At 42.3% G+C, this 19,738-nt stretch overlaps 1 protein-coding gene across 2 annotated transcripts; it reads right to left on the bottom strand.

Moving 5' to 3' along the window:
• Window positions 1-1,694: 1,694 nt before the first annotated feature.
• LOC122553215 lies at window positions 1,695-2,937 on the bottom strand. Of its 2 annotated transcripts, none has more exons than XM_043696808.1 (2): window positions 2,599-2,937; window positions 1,695-2,194 (listed from the first exon to the last, which is right to left on the bottom strand). In XM_043696808.1, the coding sequence occupies exons 1-2, from the start codon at window positions 2,791-2,793 to the stop codon at window positions 1,757-1,759; spliced, it is 633 nt and encodes a 210-aa protein (XP_043552743.1). In that variant the 5' UTR covers window positions 2,794-2,937; the 3' UTR covers window positions 1,695-1,756. The 2 variants fall into 2 exon arrangements, with proteins under 2 accessions (XP_043552743.1, XP_043552745.1); XM_043696810.1 differs by having other exon boundaries at window positions 2,716-2,937.
• Between the last annotated feature and the right edge of the window lie 16,801 nt (window positions 2,938-19,738).

Genomic DNA, 19,738 nt, shown 5'->3' with positions numbered 1-19,738 from the left:
TTGTAATTTTGCTAGTGGAGTTAAAGTGTTAGTGTTACTCCCATTGATAGACAAACCATTAAAGGCAAGGTTTAGTGGACTTTATCAAATCAAAAGGAAATTAAGTGGGGTGAATTATTTGATAAGAAAGCCAGATAGAAGGAAATCTCAGTGTGTCACATGTGAGTCCTCAAAGGTATTTTGTTATGGAAGAAAAGCAAAAGGAGAATGTGTTATTGGTTACAATACAGAGTGAAAAAACAAGTTCAGAGGATTCTGAATTGGACATTCCTGAAATGAAATCAGACAATGAGGAAGTTCTCAAAAATAGGGATAAATTATTGAGTTACATTCCAGAGGAAAATTGAAATGACCTGAAAGAGTTATTACAATCATATGGAAAGATATGTGGGAATAAGCTGGGAAGTACTAATTTGATTATGCATGATATAGACATAAGAAATCCTGTTCCAATTAAGCAACATTATTATAGACTTAACCCTCTAAAATTGGCACAGGTTCAAAAGGAGATTGAATGCGTGCTCAGATATGACATAATAAAAGTACGTTGCAGTGAATGGAGCTCACCCATAGTAATGATGCCAAAACCAAATGGTATCCAATGATTATATGTGAACCATTGCAATGTCAATGCAGTTACAAAACTTGATTAGTATCTTCTTTCACATTCAGAAAACTGTATTGAGAAAGTGGGACAAGCAGTTTATATTTCTAAGTTGGACTGATTGAAAGGATTCTGGCAAATACGTTTATCCAATAGAGCAAAGGAAATTTTGGTTTGCATGACACCGAATGGACTTTACCAGTTTAAAGTTATGCCATTTGGGATGAAAAATGCACCAGCCACATTTCAAAGATTAATCAATAAAGTAATTTCAGGATTACCAATTGTGTGATGTACATGGACAATTTGGTGATTTTTAGTCACACCTGAAAGGAATATTTGGTGCATTCAGCAGAATTATTTGATTGATTTCAGAATGTTGACTTGTGATAAATCTGGTTAAGAGTGAGTCATGTTCCTGGGTCATGTTATTACACAGGGACAGAAAGCCCCACAGGATGTGAAAACAAAGGTTATCTGGGAGTGTCCCATACCATCAATGAAAAGGGATGTTCTGGATGTAGGTTTGCTTGCTGAGCTGGAAGGTTCATTTTCAGACGTTTCGTCACCATACTTGGTGTCCACAACACCTCCAATTTTGGTGTCAGCTGCAAACCTACCAACTATACTTCCTATGTTCATTTAATGATCATATTGAATAGTAGAGCAGGCTGAAAGGGCTACTTCTGTTCCTACTTTCTGTGTTTCTATATGCTAAATAACCTGCCTCCATATTCCAAGACTGTACCCCAGTTCTAGATTTCTCAACCAGGGGAACCAGCCTTCCATTATCTATCTTGTCAAGCCCTGCATGAATTTTGAGTTTTAAATGAGATAACCTTTAATTCTTCTAAACTCCAGATAATAAACACCAAATCTATGTGATTTCTCCTTATAGAATGATCTCACTATCCCAGGAGTTATTTTGGGGAACTCCCCAAAATATATCTTTCTTTCGGTAAGGAGACCAAAACTGCATACAATAATCCAAGTAAGCTCTAACGATATAATTGCAGTAAGAAATCTTTTAATCCAATACTCAGGATTAGAATTAGGTTTTATTGTCACATGTATTCAATTCCATTGATACATGAGTACAGTGAAAAGTGTACAACATCACCATTTCCAGCACCACCTTAGGTACAAAGGTGCCTAGGTACAAAAGCTTAGGTATAAATTGGAAAAAATAAAGAAATGAAGTTCAAAATTCAGCATAACAGTAGTTCTAAAGCAGAGAAAGAGTGAAAACAAAATAAAAGCAGATGGAACAGACGAGTCTATGCAGAGCTTTACCTCGAGGTGGAGAGCCCTCGAGTCTGAGCTGGGCTTCACCTCAAGGTAGGGAGTCCTCGAGTCTGAGCTGGGTTTCACCTCGAAGCAGGGAGTCCTCGAGTCTGAGCTGGGCTGCACCTTGAGGCAGGTAGTCCTCAAGTCTGTGCTGGGTTTCACCTCGAGGCAAGGAGTTCTCGAGTCTGAGCTGGGCTTTACCTCAAGGTAGGGAGTCCACAAGTCTGAGCTGGGTTTCACCTCGAGGCAGGGAGTCCTCAAGTCTGAGCTGGGTTTCACCTCGAGGCAGGGAGTCCTTAGCTCCTGGTTTAGATTAGATTAGATTAGATTACATTACATTACAGTGTGGAAACAGGCCCTTCGGCCCAACAAGTCCACACCGACCCGCCGAAGCGAAGCCCACCCATACCCCTACATTTACCACTTACCTAACACTACGGGCAATTTAGCATGGCCAATTCACCTGACCCTGCACATCTTTTGGACTGTGGGAGGAAACCGGAGCACCTGGAGGAAACCCACGCAGACACGGGGAGAACGTGCAAACTCCACACAGTCAGTCGCCTGAGGCGGGAATTGAACCCGGGTCTCAGGCGCTGTGAGGCAGCAGTGCTAACCACTGTGCCACCGTGCCGCCCATGAGTCCTCAAGTCTGTGCTGGGTTTCACCTCGAGGCAAGGAGTCCTCGAGTCTAAGTTGGGCTTTACCTCAAGGGAGGGAGTCCTCAAGTCTGTGCTGGGTTTCACCTCGAGGCAGGGAGTCCTCAAGTCTGTGCTGGGTTTCACCTTGAGGCAGGGAGTCCTCGAGTCTGAGCTGGCCTTTACCTCAAGGTAGGGAGTCCTCGAGTCTGAGCTGGCTTTCACCTCGAGGCAGGGAGTCCTCATGTCTGTGCTCGGTTTCATCTTGAGGCAGGGAGTTCTCAAGTCTGAGCTGGGTTTCACCCCGACGTAGGGAGTCCTCAAGTCTGCAATGTGCTTCTTCTCGAATCAGTGCTGGCTCAACTCACTGCCACTGAGACCGTGAATGGGAAGTAAGTAGAAAGAGAAAAAAACAGGAAAAGAGAAATAAGGAAAAGTGCTGCCACTGTTTAAGAAGGGTGGTAAGGACAAGCCAGGGAACTATAGATCAGTGAGCCTGACATCGATGGTGGGCAAGTTGTTGGAGGGAATCCTGAAAGACAGGATGGACATGTACTTTGGAAGGCAAGGACTGATTAGGGATAGTCAACATGGCTTTGTACATGGGAAATCATGTCTCACAAACTTGATTGAGTCTTTTGAAGAAGTAACAAAGAGGATTGATGAGGGCAGAGTGGTAGATGTGATCTATCTGGACTTCAGTAAGGCATTAAACAAGGTTCCCCATGGGAGACTGATTAGCAAGGTTAGATCTCATGAAATACGGGGAGAACTAGCCATTTGGATATAGAACTGGCTCAAAGGTAGAAGACAGAGGGTGGTGGCGGATGTTTGTTTTTCAGACTGGAGGCCTGTGACCAGTGGAGTGCCACAAGGATCAGTGCTGGGTCCTCTACTTTTCATCATTTATATAAATGATTTGGATGTGAGCATAAGAGGTATAATTAGTAAGTTTACAGATGACACCAAAATTGGAGGTGTATGGGACAGCAAAGAAGGTTATTTCAGATTACAACAGGATCTTGATCAGATGGGCCAATGGGCTGAGAAGTGCCAGATGAAGTTTAATTTAGATAAATGCGAGGTGCTGCATTTTGGGAAAGCAAATCTTAGCAGGACTTATACACTTAATGGTAAGGTCCTTGGGAGTGTTGCTGAACAAAGAGACCTTGGAGTGCAGGTTCATTGCTCCTTGAAAGTGGAGTCGCAGGTAGATAGGATAGTGAAGAAGGCGTTTGGTATGCTTACCTTTATTGGTCAGAGCAGTGAGTATAGAGCTGGGAGGTCATGTTGTGGCTGTAGAGGACATTGGTTAGGCCACTGTTGGAATATTGCATGCAATTCTGATCTCCTTCCTATAAGAAAGATGTTGTGAAACTTACAAGGGCTCACAAAAGATTTACAAGGATGTTGTCAGAGTTGGAGGATTTGAATCTTGGAATAGGTTGAATAGGCTGGGGCTGTTTTCCCTGGAGCATCTGAGGCTGAGGGGTGACCTTACAGAGGTTTATAAAATCATGAGGAGCATGGATAGGATAAGTAGACAAAAGACTTTTCCCTGGGATGGGGGAGTCCAGAACTAGAAGGCATGGGGTTAGGGTGAGATGGAAAAATATAAAAGAGACCTAAGGGCAACTTTTTCACGCAGAGAGTGATAAGTGTGAGCTGCCAGAGGAAATGGTGGTGGCTAGTACAATTGCAACACTTAAAAGGCATCTGCATGGGTATATGAATAGGAGGGATTTGGTGAGATATGGGCCAGTTGCTGGCAAGTGGGACTAGATTGGGTTGGGATATCTGGTTTGTAAGGATGGGTTGGACCAAAGGGTCTGTTTCCATGCTGTGCATCTCTACGACTCTATGACTCTAAAAGAAATGAACAGTTTGGAGGAGCTCCAGCTCCTGATCTGCCATCTTGGAACAAAAGCAATCAAATCAAATCCTCTTATAATAAAGCCCAACATACCATTTGCCTTCTTAATTTTTTGCCATACCTGCATGTTATCTCATCAACAAAGCCACTCAAATCCCTTTGAAGTTCAACACTTCCCAGCACTTCTCACCAACACATTGCCCGACTCTGTCCCTGTCTCAGCTCAGCTGCTGCTAAAACCCTTAACCGTACCTTTTGTGATGTCTAGGCTCGACTATTCCAATGCAATTCTCGCTGGCTTCCTGCAACCTACACTCTGCAATTTAGGGCCTCAGAACTCTGCTGCCCATGTTTTAACTTGCAGCAAATCCCATTCAGTCAACACCCTGTCTGTGCTCACTGGTCTAAATTGGTTTGCAGTCTAGCCACATTTTAATTGAAAAATCCTCAATCTTATTTTCAAATATGGATTTGTGTTGTTATTATTGGCAGCCAGATAAGGCATGGGGAATTCAATGCCCATTCCTAATTGCTGAGGAGAAAGTGAGGTCGTTTCCTGAAGAAGGGCTTATGCCCGAAACGTCGATTCTCCTATTCCCTGGATACTGCCTGACCTGCTGCGCTCTTCCAGCAACACATTTCCAGCCCATTCCTAATTGCCCCAAGGGCAGTTCAGAGTCAACCACAAATGCAATGGGTCTGGAGTCACATGCAGACCAGACCAAGTAAGGGTGGCAAATACCTTCCTCAAAGGACATTACTGAACCAAATGGCTTTTTCCCTATCAGACTCTAGATTCCAAAGTTTTAGTTATTGAATTCAAATTATACTTCTGCCATGGCAATTATGAACTCAGGTCACTGGGACAGTATTTGGGTCTTTGGATTAATAGACTAATGATTCCACTAGGGCATCACCTCCCAATATAAAAACAAGAAAATGGGAGAAATGGAAACTAAAAACATGTGGAATTTGAAATAAGACCTAGGAAACTTGGAAATATTTCAGAGTCAGTACTTCTAGTAATGTGTTAATCTTGCATTTTTTTCTATGTGCCAGATCTATATGTTTCCATCACTTACTCCTTATATAAACACAGTTGATATTTGTCACTCACAGAACTAGTTTCTCTCTATCTGAAATTTATCATTTTCCTGTTGTCCAGTCTTTTCCAACCTATATCCAATTGCTTCTGCAACTTTAAGAACTTTCCATTTCCTGACCTTTTATCTCATTTTGATGAGGCACGGTCATCCCTCTAATACCTCACCAGATTAGCTTGACACTAGTGCTTCTTCCTTAAACAAAGGCTCAACCAGTTCTCAATCTCTGTCATCCTGTTCTGCCTGTTGAATCTCTTTTCAAATTTGAACAACTTCTCCTTTCACTCCAATCTTATCCTTCAAATAAAAAAAGTTGCTGTGGGAACCCATATGTGCCCTAACTATGCCACCCCTCTATTGGGGAATATGGACTCAAGTTCTATCCCTCAACCTTTTTTTGATAGTCCTTGGACTGGTGCCAATTTGTGCTCCTATCCTGAATTGGAAAACTTATTTAGTTTTGATTCCAATTTCCACTGCTCCCTCAATTTCACATCTCTCACTTTTCTTGTCATCTGTTTCTCTGTCTCCATTTCTGGGGATAGGCTATAAACTGATATCCATACATTGTAAACCACAGATATCTCAACTACTTGCCTTTTCCATCCTCTTTCCTGTAAAATCTCAATTCCATTCTCCAGATTCTCCAAATCCATCATATCGGTTCTGAAAATACAAATGTGGATGGTGTTAAAATAAAAAAAGACAATTCAAACAAGACAGACGGGTTCAAAACAAGATACATGTGGAGCAGCACTGACCATAATTTGTTCCATGTAAAAGATAGATGTTCAGTAGTTAGACATATAGTAAACTATAACTTGCTCCAGTTTAAGCACAGATGAAGCTGTGAACCAAATTTAACTTCTGTGGTGGGAATCGAAGGCAAATGACCTCATCTTAAGTGAGTGCATCCAAAGTGGAATATGATGGGTCTATTGTGTTGTCAAGACTTGAAATTCAATACATAATTGGTCAATAAGAAGAAACCAACATACATTTGATGCAGAATTGTGTATAAAACAAGATTGTAACTGGTGAAAGGCAGAATCTCCAAGCAAGGGGGACCTTTGACCCTCTAAGAATGGGTCCCTTGCATTGCAAGTAATAAAGGCACCTTGTGTGTGTAAAAGGAATACTATTGTCTGACTGAACATTTCTTCAACGTCAAGTTCCATACAAGCGTTTTGATTAGGTTCATTTTTCTCAGCCAAGAGCTCCCTTCCACCAAGAATTATAGGACTTACTGTGTCTGTCCCATTCTCTCTACTTCTGTTCTGACGCCATCCCCTTCCTTCCAGTATCATGATAGCGGTCCCCTTTCTCCTATTAAAAAAACCTGAAGAACTGCAGATGCTAGAAATAAGAACTAAAAACAGAAATTGTTGGAGAAACTCAGTAGGTTCACTGAAGAAGTGTCATTCCAGAGTTGCTGCCAGACCTGCTGTGTTTATTCAGCAATTTCTATTTATGTTCCCTTTTTCTTATCGTTTGCAGTCAACATATCATTCTCCAAATTATTGCGATGCCACCAAGCAAATTACCTTCGCTTTTAGCATTCCAAGGAGTTCATTCACTCTAAGACACCCAGGTCTATTTATTTATCACTCCCACCAAATCCTTGACTTCACATTCAAGTAGAGGTGCAGCAAAGTCAACCTTTTTCCTTTCTTCCTTCCCAACATCCAGGACTCCAGGCAAGTTGTTGGTGGGAATCCTGAGGGACAGGATGTACATGTACTTGGAAAGTACTGATTAGGGATAGTCAACATGGCTTTGTGTGTGGGAAATCATGTCTCACAAACTTGATTGAGTCTTTTGAAGAAGTAACAAAGAGGATTGATGAGGACAGAACGGTGGACGTGATCTATATGGATTTCAGTAAGGCGTTCGACAAGGTTTCCCACGGGAGACTGATTAGCAAGATTAGATCTCGTGGAATACAGGGAGAACTAACCATTTGGATACAAAACTGGCTCAAAGTAGAAGACAGAGGGTGGTGGTGGAGGGTTGTTTTCAGACTGGAGGCCTGTGACCAGTGGAGTGCCACAAGGATCCGTGCTGGGTCCTCTACTTTTTGTCATTTACATAAATGATTTGGATGCGAGCATAAGAGGTACAGTTAGTAAGTTTGCAGATGACACCAAAATTGGAGGTGTAGTGGACAGCGAAGAGGGTTACCTCAGATTACAACAGGACCAGATTGGTCAATGGGCTGAGAAGTGGCAGATGGGGTTTAATTCAGATAAATGCGAGGTGCTGCATTTTGGGAAAGCAAATCTTAGCAGGACTTATACACTTAATGGTAACGCCCCATGGAGTGTTGCTGAACAAAGAGACCTTGGATTGCAGGTTCATAGCTCCTTGAAAGTGGAGTCGCAGTTAGATAGGATAGTGAAGAAGGCGTTTGGTATGCTTTCCTTTATTGGTCAGAGTATTGAGTACAGGAGTTGGGAGGTCATGTTGCGGCTGTGCAGGACATTGGTTAGGCCACTGTTGGAACATTGCGTGCAATTCTGGTCTTCCTATTGGAAAGATGTTGTGAAACTTGCAAGGGTTCAGAAAAGATTTACAAGGATGTTGCCAGGGTTGGAGGATTTGACCTATAGGGAGTGGCAAAACAGGCTGGGGCTGTTTTCCCTGGAGCGTCGGAGGCTGAGGGGTGACCTTATAGAGGGTTACAAAATTATGAGGGGCATGGATAGGATAAATAGGCAATATCTTTTCCCTAGGGTAGGGGAGTCCAGAACTAGAGGGCATAGGTTTAGGGTGAGAGGGGAAAGATATAAAAGAGACCTAAGGGGTAACTTTTTCATGCAGAGGGTGGTACGTGTATGGAATGAGCTGCCAGGGAAAGTGGTGGAGGCTGGTACAATTGCAACATTAAAGAGGCATTTGGATGGGTATATGAATAGGAAGGGTTTGGAGGGATATGGGCCGGGTGCTGGCAGGTGGGACTAGATTGGGTTGGGATATCTGGTTGGCATGGACAGGTTGGACCAAAGGGTCTGCTTCCATGCTGTACATCTCTATGACTCCAGAGAAAACAGCCATTTGCTTGTACTTTTTCCAATTTAGTATGCCGCATTCTCTCCTTAAGTCGGGGCACATTGGGAGAGCTCAAAGGGCAGATGGGGTGACAACTTTGCGAAACACTTACACTCAGTTAACAGGCATCCCCAGGATTCTGGTCACCCATCATTTTAATTCTTCATCCCACTCCCTATCAGAATTTTCCACCCTTGGGACGTCTGCAGTGCCTGAGGAACAGCATCTTTTGATTAGGTGAACTACAACTACTTTTTCAAATGGCAGCTAAGTGATTTTGCTATTCACATTTCCATCTCTCAAGACCTATGCTTTCCTTCTTCGCTTCCTATCCCTTGTATCATTCTCATGTCTGTTAACCAATCTCTCTTGCCTTCCACCCAAATAAACCTTCCCTTTGTTCTTTACCTTCCTTTCTTTCCCACTTGTTTACTCGCTTAAAACCTGTTAACCTGGGGACAGGACATTAAAGTAATCATGATCTTGGAGAAAAGAATACCAGGATAGCTAATGGAGCTAAAGACCAACAAGTCCCCTGGACCCAGTGGCTTGCATCCTAGGGTCGTAAAGGAAGGGACTGCAGACATAATGGATGCATTACTTAATTTTCCATAATTCCCTAGATTCTGGAAATGTCCCAATGGGTGCTAAATATAATGCCATGATTCACAAAATTAGGGCAACAAAAGCAGCAAACTATACACCAGTTAGTTTTATATCAGTCATCAGAAAATTGCTAGAATCTATTACTAAAGAGGTAGCAACATGACATTTATAAAATGTTGATAGAATCAGGCAGGGGCAACGTGGGAAAGAGAATTATAAAGGGAAATTGTATTTGATAAATTTATCAGAGTTCTTTGAAGATATATGGGGAAGGATTGTGTGTTGGCAATGTCACTGGACTAGGAATCTAGAAACCCAGGCGAGTGTTTCAGCATTGACAGCATCGACAGGGAAGGACATTTCCCCCGAGTAGTGTGGTCAATAACCAGCCAGCACAGTTTTAAACTAAGAAGCAGGAAGTTTAGAGGGGATTTAAGAAAATAAATCTTCACTCGGAATGTTGAGGGTATCTGAAACTTACTGCCTAAAAGGGGAATAGAGGCAAATATTTAAGATTATTTAGATGAGCACGTGAAAAATAGCATACAAGGCTATGGACCAAGTGTTGGAAAATGGGATTATGATAGATACTTGATGACAGTGGTGTGGACATGATGGGCTGAAGTCCTCTGTGAAAACTCTACATTCCTTACATTCCCCTGTTTCTGACCATCACTTGGCCTCTTACTCACAATGCAAATACAACAGCCATTATAAAATGCACATTCAAATCCAGTTTTAAAAATAACTCATGTCTTGATCTACAGAAAAATAAAGAAACTCTTATGCATTCCAGTAATGCCTCATTGTTTATCTAGTCCACTATTTGCAATCCTAGGGTTCCTATTGAAATAGATCCAGAGGCTGGTATCCCATCACCAAGTCATCTTTTGTTTACATGTATAGTTATCAATACAGTGGAAAGGGGGGAACTGGTAGTTATAGTGTATTTGGATTTCCAAAATCCATTAATCCAGGTACCACGCAATAGCAATGACAATTGCATTTTCACAGGGAATGCAGGAATTGGCTAACCAACAGAAAAAAAAGGGTTTCTTTGGCTAATTGCGAATTGCATCGAATGTTTAGGCGGGATTCCTGCCGTGAGGCCTAGCAAGATTTTTTGCCATATCTTACGTGTCACATTAATTATCTAGCTCGCCTCTATGATGTCCTTCACGTCTGATTCTTGCCACATCTTACCACATCCATTCCCAGAACAACTTGCTAATCAGCAGGTAACCAACTAACTGGCATCTATCCTTTCTGTATCCTTTTTAAAAAGCCACTGTGCATCTGGACAAGCACTGATATTCTGAGACTGTCTGGTCAGGGATGTTTCCTGAAGATGTTGGAGAAGGGGAAGACTGTACCCCTGTTCTTTGACAGGGACCTGGAGATCTTGGTCAAGGCAAAGGTGCAAAGGTGAGGACCTCACTTCCCAAACAACCTGCAGAGAAGGGAGCCTGGCAGCCTGATCTGAGATTGCCACCCAGGACAGTGGTTTATCCACGCTGTGGAACAACAGTCAGTAATGCTGTAAAAAGGGCAATCACCTTCTCTGCAATACCAAGTTAAGTGCTAAACTCCTCCCTCTGTTACCTCATCCTATCTCTGTGACTGCACCCACATCCCCTCAAGGGTCATGCTCCCCCACTTTCATAGTTCTCTGTGATGCCTTCCCTCATTCACCCTCAGGACTCCAAACTCCCATACCACTCATCCATTCTGTGCAGCCTACCCACTGACAAGGGACACCGTAGCACATTTTGCCCACCTGCACCTGGGCTAACAGCTATGCTACCCACTTTCCTCTCACTAAATTCATCTCTTTCTCATTAGAGGAGAACATAACGAGACAGAGAGAGCCCATACAGGTGGAGGGGTCCCTGACATTACAAACCTCATTCCCAACAAGGAGAGAATCCAAGCACTCACTGAAGAAGACTGCATAATTCCTGCAGGAATCTCGTCATCCATATCCAGCCAATTGATTAAGTATCACTCTTTATTCCACTGCAATTCTCACAGTAAGCCTGCTGTCTCATTCATTGCATACCCATTCTGACTAAAGGCTAGGACATGTCCTCTCTCTATTGTTTTGCATGTATCCTCACTATCTGCTCCACTCACTCTTCCTCCCCTTTTGTCAACAACATAAATACCATGTATTCTTCTAGTCCTGTTCCGTTCCAGATAAGTGTCATGGCACTCAAAATGCTCACTTTTTTTCTGTCTTCACAGATGCTACCAGACCTGCTGAGTTTCTTCAGCGGTTTCTGTTTTTATTTATTTATGATCTCCAGGATTCACAACAGCAGGACTGTCATTTAGCATCCATTTGTACTTTCCTGTGGAGCTTAATCAGCTTGTCATTTAGGTGACTTCTATAAAGGTCAGTGGCCTGGCTCAATTAAAATGTTTTCTTTCAACTGCAAGTCTCAGGTCATAGAGTGACAGACCTGTACAGGATGGAAACACCCTTCGGTCCAACTCGTCCATGCCAACCAAATATCCTAAATTAATCTCATCCCATTTGCCAGGATTTGGCCCAAATCCCTCTGAACCCTCCCTATTCATATGCCCCTTAAATGTTGTAATTGTGCACCACTTTCTCTGGCAGTTCATTCCATACATGCATCACCCTCTGCGTGTTGCCCCTTAAGTCCCTTTTAAATTTTTCCCTTCTCATCCTTAACCTATGCCCTCTAGTTCTGGACTCCTCCACCCCAGGGAAAAGACCTTGTCGATTTACCCTATCCATCCCTCATTATTTAATAAACATCTATAAGGTCACCTCTCAGCCTTCAACACCCCAGGGAAAATAGCCTTAGCCTATTCAGTCTCTCCCTATAGCTCAAACCATCCAATCCTGGTAACATCCTTGTAAATCTTTTCTGAATCCTTTCAAGTTTCACAACATCCGTCCTATAACTTGGACTTGAACTTGAACTTGAGGTTCTTATTCGGAGGCAGGGACACTACCCACTCCACCACAAGACTTCCCTTCATTGAAGACAAGAGACACAGTAACATACAGCTGCTAAAAGGGTATTTCAGTAGATTACAAAACATGTTTCATTTCAATAGGAAATTTGACTGAAGTATCTCAAAATGAATATAGATTTTTACAATCAGATCGTTCGTATCAGCAGTCAATGTATTATTATGGGCTGGACTAGAACACCTCAAAATATTTTAAGAAGGTAGCCTGCACTCATAGTTTTTTCTTATTTTAAAGGCAAATGTAAAGTGTGTATTCCAGATGCAATAAAACTGGTCAAACCACTCGACATTAAGCAAAATAGAATTTATTTAAACACTGTAGTTAAAATAAAACCAAAGAGGAATTTAGAATAATTTAACTCAATTGGAAACTTAACAGAATAATAGATACAGTAACTATTACTAATTAACTGTTAAATCAAAGATTAATAGTCCATAATTACAATTTAATGACACTACTTATCTGTTCACATGCTGATATTTTGAAAGAACTGGTCAGGCAGGTGTTATTGAGTATAACAAGTTAACTTTACTAGACTAAATGTCACCACCCTAATACAAACACACTCAGAACCACAGATTCAAAAAGAGAAGTGGCAGAGTAGAGGAGGTTAAATTTTTCTAATGTTAGCTCAAGGGAAAGTAATAACAAAAAAATATAATTTGCAATCCTAAACAGGTGGGTAAATCCATTGCAGTTATCGAAGACGTAAGTTCTCAGTGAGTCAGTTTAAATCTAAACTTGATATCTCATTCTTTTCGATACACTGCTTAAACAGAGGTGTTACTTTAAAATGCTCCGTACACTGTCACACAATCAATCTTGAGCAGACAACATTCTTAGGTGGAGAGATGGGAAGCAGCAAAAAGGAAAGGCTGCCGGTGCCCTGCTCAAATCCACATGTTTCGAAGGCACATACAAAGAGCCTGGCTTATCACATAGCTACTGACATAGTCGTTTAAAATTAGTTACAAATTCCAAAAGTTACCGTCCTTAGCTCACATCAGCTCACTTACCTTTGCCATAGTTTTTCAAGGCCCAAGATTTTAATGGCATGTTTGAATTGAAGTTACTTACATCAATGTTTTGTTAATAGCACAGGAGACAGAGATTTCCACATTCCTCATCAAGGAACCACATTGTCTCCGATGTGGTCTACACAATGCCTACGGCACCAACTCATATAAGTGGTACATGGGCTGTATAATTGAAGGAGCCATTTTAATGAAATCAATTATCCCTTAAAATTGTCTTGTTCAAAAATCCAATAAAGCCAGCTGATGGGAAACATTAATATTTGACATAAATATTTTGTCTTCATGTGGGTGTAATATGTTCGGAAAGTGGAGAGAAAAACAAGCTGGTATGACTTCACAACTATTTTATTTATTCTAGTCAATTAGACATCTTTCATGCGTTTCCAATCTGTAGGTCAATGGCCCAACAACTGGATGGGGAAATTGCCCTCACCAAACTAAGCAAAGTAGTTCCATTGTAGCTTACTGGAACTGAAATGGAATAAAGTTCCTGGTGAAACTTCCTGAAACTCACTGTTACCTCTATACTTACTGGTTTCTGGTTATCATACATTATAATAACAAAGAACAAAGAACAGTACAGCACAGAAACAAGATTTTTGGCCCACCAAGTCTGTGCTGACACATCATGCCTTTCTAAACTAAAAATCTTTTATAAAGTCATAGAGTTATACAGCATGGAAACAGGCCCTTCAGTGCACCTAGTCTGCGCTGATCACACAACCCAATCTGACCTACTCCCATTTGCCAGTATTTGGCCAATATTGCTCGAAACACTTCCTATTCAAGTTCCCATCTGGATGTCTTTTAAATGTTGTAATTGTATCAGCCGCAAAATCGTCCTCTGGCCGCTTGTTCCATACACACATCACCCTCTACATGAAAAAGTTAACCGTCAAGTCCTTTTGAAATCTTTCCCCTCTCACCTTAAACCTACACCCTCTAGTTTTGGACTCCCCTCTGCTGGAAAAAGACCTTGGCTATTCACTCTATCCATGCCCCTCATGATTTTATAAAACTCTAAAAGGTCACCTCTCAGCCTCCGATGCTCCAGAGAAAAAACACAACCTATTCTGCCTCTGCCAATAGCTCAAACCCTCCAATCCCTCACTCTCCAACACTCTAGTGAAAGTAGCCCTAGCCTATTCAGCATCTCCCTATAGCTCAAACTCTCCAGACCAAGCAACATCCTTGTAAATCATTTCTGCACCCTCTCAAGTTTAACAACATCTTTCCCACAGAAAGATGACACAAACAGTACACAGTATTCTAAAAATGGCCTCACCAATGTTTTGTACAGCTTCACCAGAATATCCAATTACTATACCCAATGTTCTGACCAATGAAGGCAAGTGTGCCAAACGCCTTCTTTCCCACCCTGTCTACCTACGACTCCCAGTACCTTAAAATTTACAGAGTTGTGGTCACTGTTCTGGAAATGCTTCCTCACTGAAACTTTGATCATCTAGCCAGGCTTATTCCCCTATACCAGCTCTAGTATGACCCCTTCCCAAGTTGGACTATTTATGTACTGTTTCACACTTAACAAATTTGCCCTCCTTCAAAGTCTCTAGCAGTAAGCCAGTCCCAGTCAATAAAGGGGAAGTTAAACTCACCCACTACAACAGACTTGCTGTCTTTTTATATTTTTCCATATCTGTCCACATATCCATTCCTCTGTTGCCCACTGGCTGTTGGGAGGCCTGTATACAATCCCATCAAAGTGACTGCACCCTTCCTGTTCCTGTACCTTATGGCCCTGCATGAGTCCTCCCAGGTGTCCTCCTTCAGTACAGTTGTGATATTCTCCCTAATCAGTAACGCAACTCCCCCACCTCTTTTACACCCCTCTCAACCTTGTCTGCAATATCTAAATTCTGGAATGTAAGGTTGCTAATCTTGTCTGTCTCAAACAATTCTCTGTAATAGCTACAACATAATTGTTAATCCAAGCTCTAAACTACTCTGCTTTATTTACAACAAATACATCTCATTTCGGAAATCCTGCTTTATTCAGAAGCCTCCCGTCTGTTCTTCCCCTTAGTCTTACTGACCCTTAGCCTCTGATTTCTCCTTGATCATTTTACTTGCTGACTTACCGCTCCAGTTCTCGCCAACCCCCACCACACTAGTTTAAATCCTACCGAGTGGCACTAGCTGACCTCTCTGCCAGGATATTGGTACCACTCCAGCTTAAGTGCAACCCGTCCTTCTTGCATAGGTCCAACCTGCTGTAGAAGACATGCCAATGATCCACACACCTGAAGTCTTTCCTCCTACATCATCTCTTTAGCCATGTATTCAACTGTACTATCTTCCTATTCTTAGCCTCACTGGCACATGGCACAGGAAGTAATCCCCAAATTACAACCCTAGAGGTCCTGCTTTTCGACTTCCTACACAACTCCCTGTACCCACTTTGCAAGACATCATCTGTTTATGCCTATGCCATTGGTATCAATATTGACCACAATCTCTAACTGCTCATCCTTCCCATTTGAGAATATCCTGCACCTGCTCAGAGACACCCTTGACCCTTGCACCCGGGAGGCAACTCACTATCCTGGAGTCTTGCTCGCAGCCACAGAAAAGCCTGACTGTGCCCCTGACTATACAGTCTCCTATCACTGTTGCTTGCCTACACTTTGACCTCCCTGCTATTCAACAGTGCCAGTCATGGCTGCTGCTGCTTTCCCCTGAGAGGCTATTCCCTCCTTAACCGTATCCAAATCTGTTTGAGCGGGGTATGGCCACAGAGGACTCCTGCACTGCCTACCCAAGCTTACTCATCTTCCTGTTGGTCACCCAACGTAGTCACCATGGATACTAGAAGTGCCCCTGATTTCCCACTATTGCAGAAGGAGCGTTCCATGGGTCTGAATTATCTTGCCATTATGAAACCTATCAACTAAATTAATATATCAACTACAGACAATAATCCAGGAACTGGTTAAACAACCATCTAATCCACAAGTCACCAAACTCAGTTCTCTCACTCCCCACTCTCTATATGTTGCACTGTGATTTCGCTTTATAACTTACTCTTATTTTTGCTTATAATTTCTTCTCTGGCTAGATTGGCATCGGATAAACTGTTCCCATATCTTATCACAATTGAACAATTTTCCTCACAAGCTGTTTCTGTTTTAAAAATAAAGATCTTTCAAATTTTCCCCTGATGAATAAATATATCTCATGCATTGAGACAAGTACATCAGTAAGATCCCAGATTCAATTCAAGGTGGATTAATAAGTCGGTTATTGGTAAGGGTAAACTATCAATTTTTTACTCAAAGAAACAACTCACTTTTATACAGCAATTTTTTTCACAGGTCCTCAAAAGATCCCAAAGCTCCTTACACCAAATGAAATAATTTTGAAGTGTAATAATTGCTGTAATGCAGGAAATATGGCAGCACATTTATGCACAGAATGTTTCCACACACAATAGTGTAATAATGACAATCTGCTTTTGTCAGTTGAAGGGTAACTACTAAGAAGGATTTTGTTCTGGGGTTGGTGCGGAGAAGGATGAAACTGTCCTGTCGTTCTTTGAAGTCCTGTAGAATAATCACAGGGGCCTGATTGCTGTCCATAGGACTCCTGATGAAAGATGTTTGCAAAGGTGTAGGCTTACCAACTCTACAGAGACATCGCCTGGGGTTTTCACCATGTGATCTAATTGTTCCAAACACTCAAACAGCCAAACGCCCTATCCATCTCCAATACATTGATAGATAATGAAGTGCTCAATGTATATGTTAACAATTGATTTTGTTTTTGTTTTGGACAACAGAAGCATGCAACTGATTTGTAATCGGGTTGTTAGTTTGCTCACTAAACTGGAACGTTTGTTTTCAGACATTTCGTCACCATGCTAGGTAACATCATCAGTGAGCCTCTGGTGAAGTGACAGTGTTCTGTCCTGCATTCTATTTATGCGTGTTGGTCTGTTATGGTGGGGTGATGTCATTTCTGTTTCTTTTTCTCAGTGGTTGGTAAATGAGGTCCAAATCGATGTGTTTATTGATGGAGTTCCAGTTTGAATACCAGGCCTCTAGGAATTCCTGTGTGTGTTTCTGTTTGGCATGCCCTAGGATGGATGTGTTGTCCCAGTCGAAGTGGTGTCCTTCTTTGTCTGTATGTAAGGATACTAGTGATATCTAGTTGTTGTTCTCCTCCTCTTTTGTGAAATTTATGTCAGTAAGGATGTTGTTGATGATGTTGTAGGTTTCCTCTAATTTGGTCCATTTTGTGACGAAGTAATGGTCTCCTTTGACGTAACAGCCCTATTCACATCAATTAAAATCAGCCTGGCCAAAGCAACACTGACTGCACAACTAGATGAACCAAGGACACAAACAGCAGACAGCACCGACTTCATCAAGCAAGGACAACAATCTCAAGCTAGTAGACCTGTGCCTCACTACCCACTTCATCTTCAATGACAAAACCTACAAACAAATCAATGGAACAAACATGGGATCACCAATATCAGGCTTCTTAGCGGAAGCAGTAATGCAGAGACTCAAACAAACAGCCCTCCTCATGATCAAATCCAAACTTTGGGTCAAGTACATGGGTGACACTCTTGTCATCACAAAACAGATCAAATTAGAGGAAAACTACAACATCATCAACAACATCCTTACTGACATAAATTTCACAAAAGAGGAGAACAACTGACTCCACTTCCTAGATGTCACAGTGGAATGAACAGGTAATATAGAACTGCAGACTAGCATCTACATGAAAGGAATACACACAAACCAAATACTCAACTACAGAAGCAATCATCCCTACACCCACAAACTGAGCTGCATCAGGACATTACTTAAGTGGGCCACACACACTACAGCACCCAGGAACTACGAGCAGCAGAAGAAAAATACTTATACAGCATATTCAAGAACACTGGGTACCAATAAACACAGTCCGCCGATTCTTAAAGAACAAACCCAAACAAGTAGACACAACATGCCCAGAAACTCTAGCCACACTACCATACATCAAAGACATCTCGGACATGACAAATAGACTTCTCTGACCTCTTGGCATCAGTGTAGCCCATAAACCTACTAACACACTGAAACAGCTACTGATTAACCTACAGGACTTTATACCAATAATTAGCAAAACTAACGTCAGTTACAAAATACCCTGCAAGGACTGTAAAAACAACATTGGACAGACACGCAGAAAACCAGCTATCAGGATACACAAATACCAACTAGCCACCAAAAGACATGACCCGGTATCACTAGTATCCGTACATACAGACAAAGGACACCACCTCGATTGGGACAACACATCCATCCTAGGACAGGCTAAACAGAGGCACACTCAGGAATTCCTAGAGGCCTGGCATTCAAACCGGAACTCCATCAGTAAACATATTGATTTGGACCCCAATTGCCAACCTCTTACAAAAAGAACCAGAAATGATATCACCCAAAGAAAGTGTGACAGACACCAGTGCTCCATCAGAGGCTCACTGATGATGTTACCTAGCATGGTGATGAAACGTCTGAAATCAAACCTTCCAGCTCAGTAAGCAAACTTATAATGTGCACATTATCCTGAGCTACAAATCTTTTCAAAAATCACAGATTTATAATCAATTTCTGGAGACTGCAGGTCCACTCTGGACGGTTGGCAGCCTTAGATATGAAAGACGGAACAGATCTCAGACTACTCAGGTAAACGACTCTTTGCTGCCATTATGAAAATGGGTTCTTGGTAAAGCAACAGAAAGCAGTCAGACATCCAACAGTGTCCAGCAAGGTCTAGTATTTCCACAAGTGAAGGAAAGTGAACCATTTGGATGAAGCTTTTGCGCATAGTAGGTATTTGCAAAAAAAATGATTTTATTGACCATATTATATTACAGGTAAAGTCAACGCATGGTGTATGAAAACATTAGATCATATGATAATTGTCAGTGAGATAGAAATTATTTCTGTTCTGAAGGGTCAATGGACCCAACACATTAATGTGCTTTCCCTCTACACATATTGTGGAAATTTCCCAGCAATTTGTTTTTGTTCCTGATTTCCAACTTCCGGGTTTTTTGTTTAGAAATCAGTCCCCACTGGGAGAGCGCCACCATAAACCACGTGGGCATTGTTGCCACTTTGGCTCCGCCTCCTACGAATCCTTCCGCGCGGCGGCTATTGACCCTTGGCCCGGCCCCATTCAAGCCCCACCCCCACGGTGCCGCCCCTTACTGGTCACGCCTCCCCTCTTGGCTCTCCCGCGCAGCCTCTGTATTATTGTAACCCCGCCTCCACCTGTACTCTCGCGGCGATGCTATTAATCCGCAGCATCGCCTCTATCCAAGGTTCCGCTCGTCCCTGGCTGCGCCCTATCATTAACAGTCGTCCCTTTCCGGTTCTCCTGCGCTGCTGAACTGTCGCCCCGCCCTCACTCTCTCTGAGCCCGTCCCCTACCGGCTCCCGCGGGTCCACTGCCGGATCATGACCCCGCCCCCTCCTGCTTCTCCCGCGCCGCCGAACCGTGACCCCGCCCCCTCCTG

The sequence above is a fragment of the Chiloscyllium plagiosum genome, chromosome 9, assembly GCF_004010195.1.
Source record: "Chiloscyllium plagiosum isolate BGI_BamShark_2017 chromosome 9, ASM401019v2, whole genome shotgun sequence".
Classification (NCBI taxonomy): Eukaryota; Metazoa; Chordata; class Chondrichthyes; order Orectolobiformes; family Hemiscylliidae; genus Chiloscyllium; species Chiloscyllium plagiosum.
The sequence above is the reverse complement of the archived record's forward strand: the minus strand, read 5'-3'. Positions and strand labels throughout refer to the sequence as shown.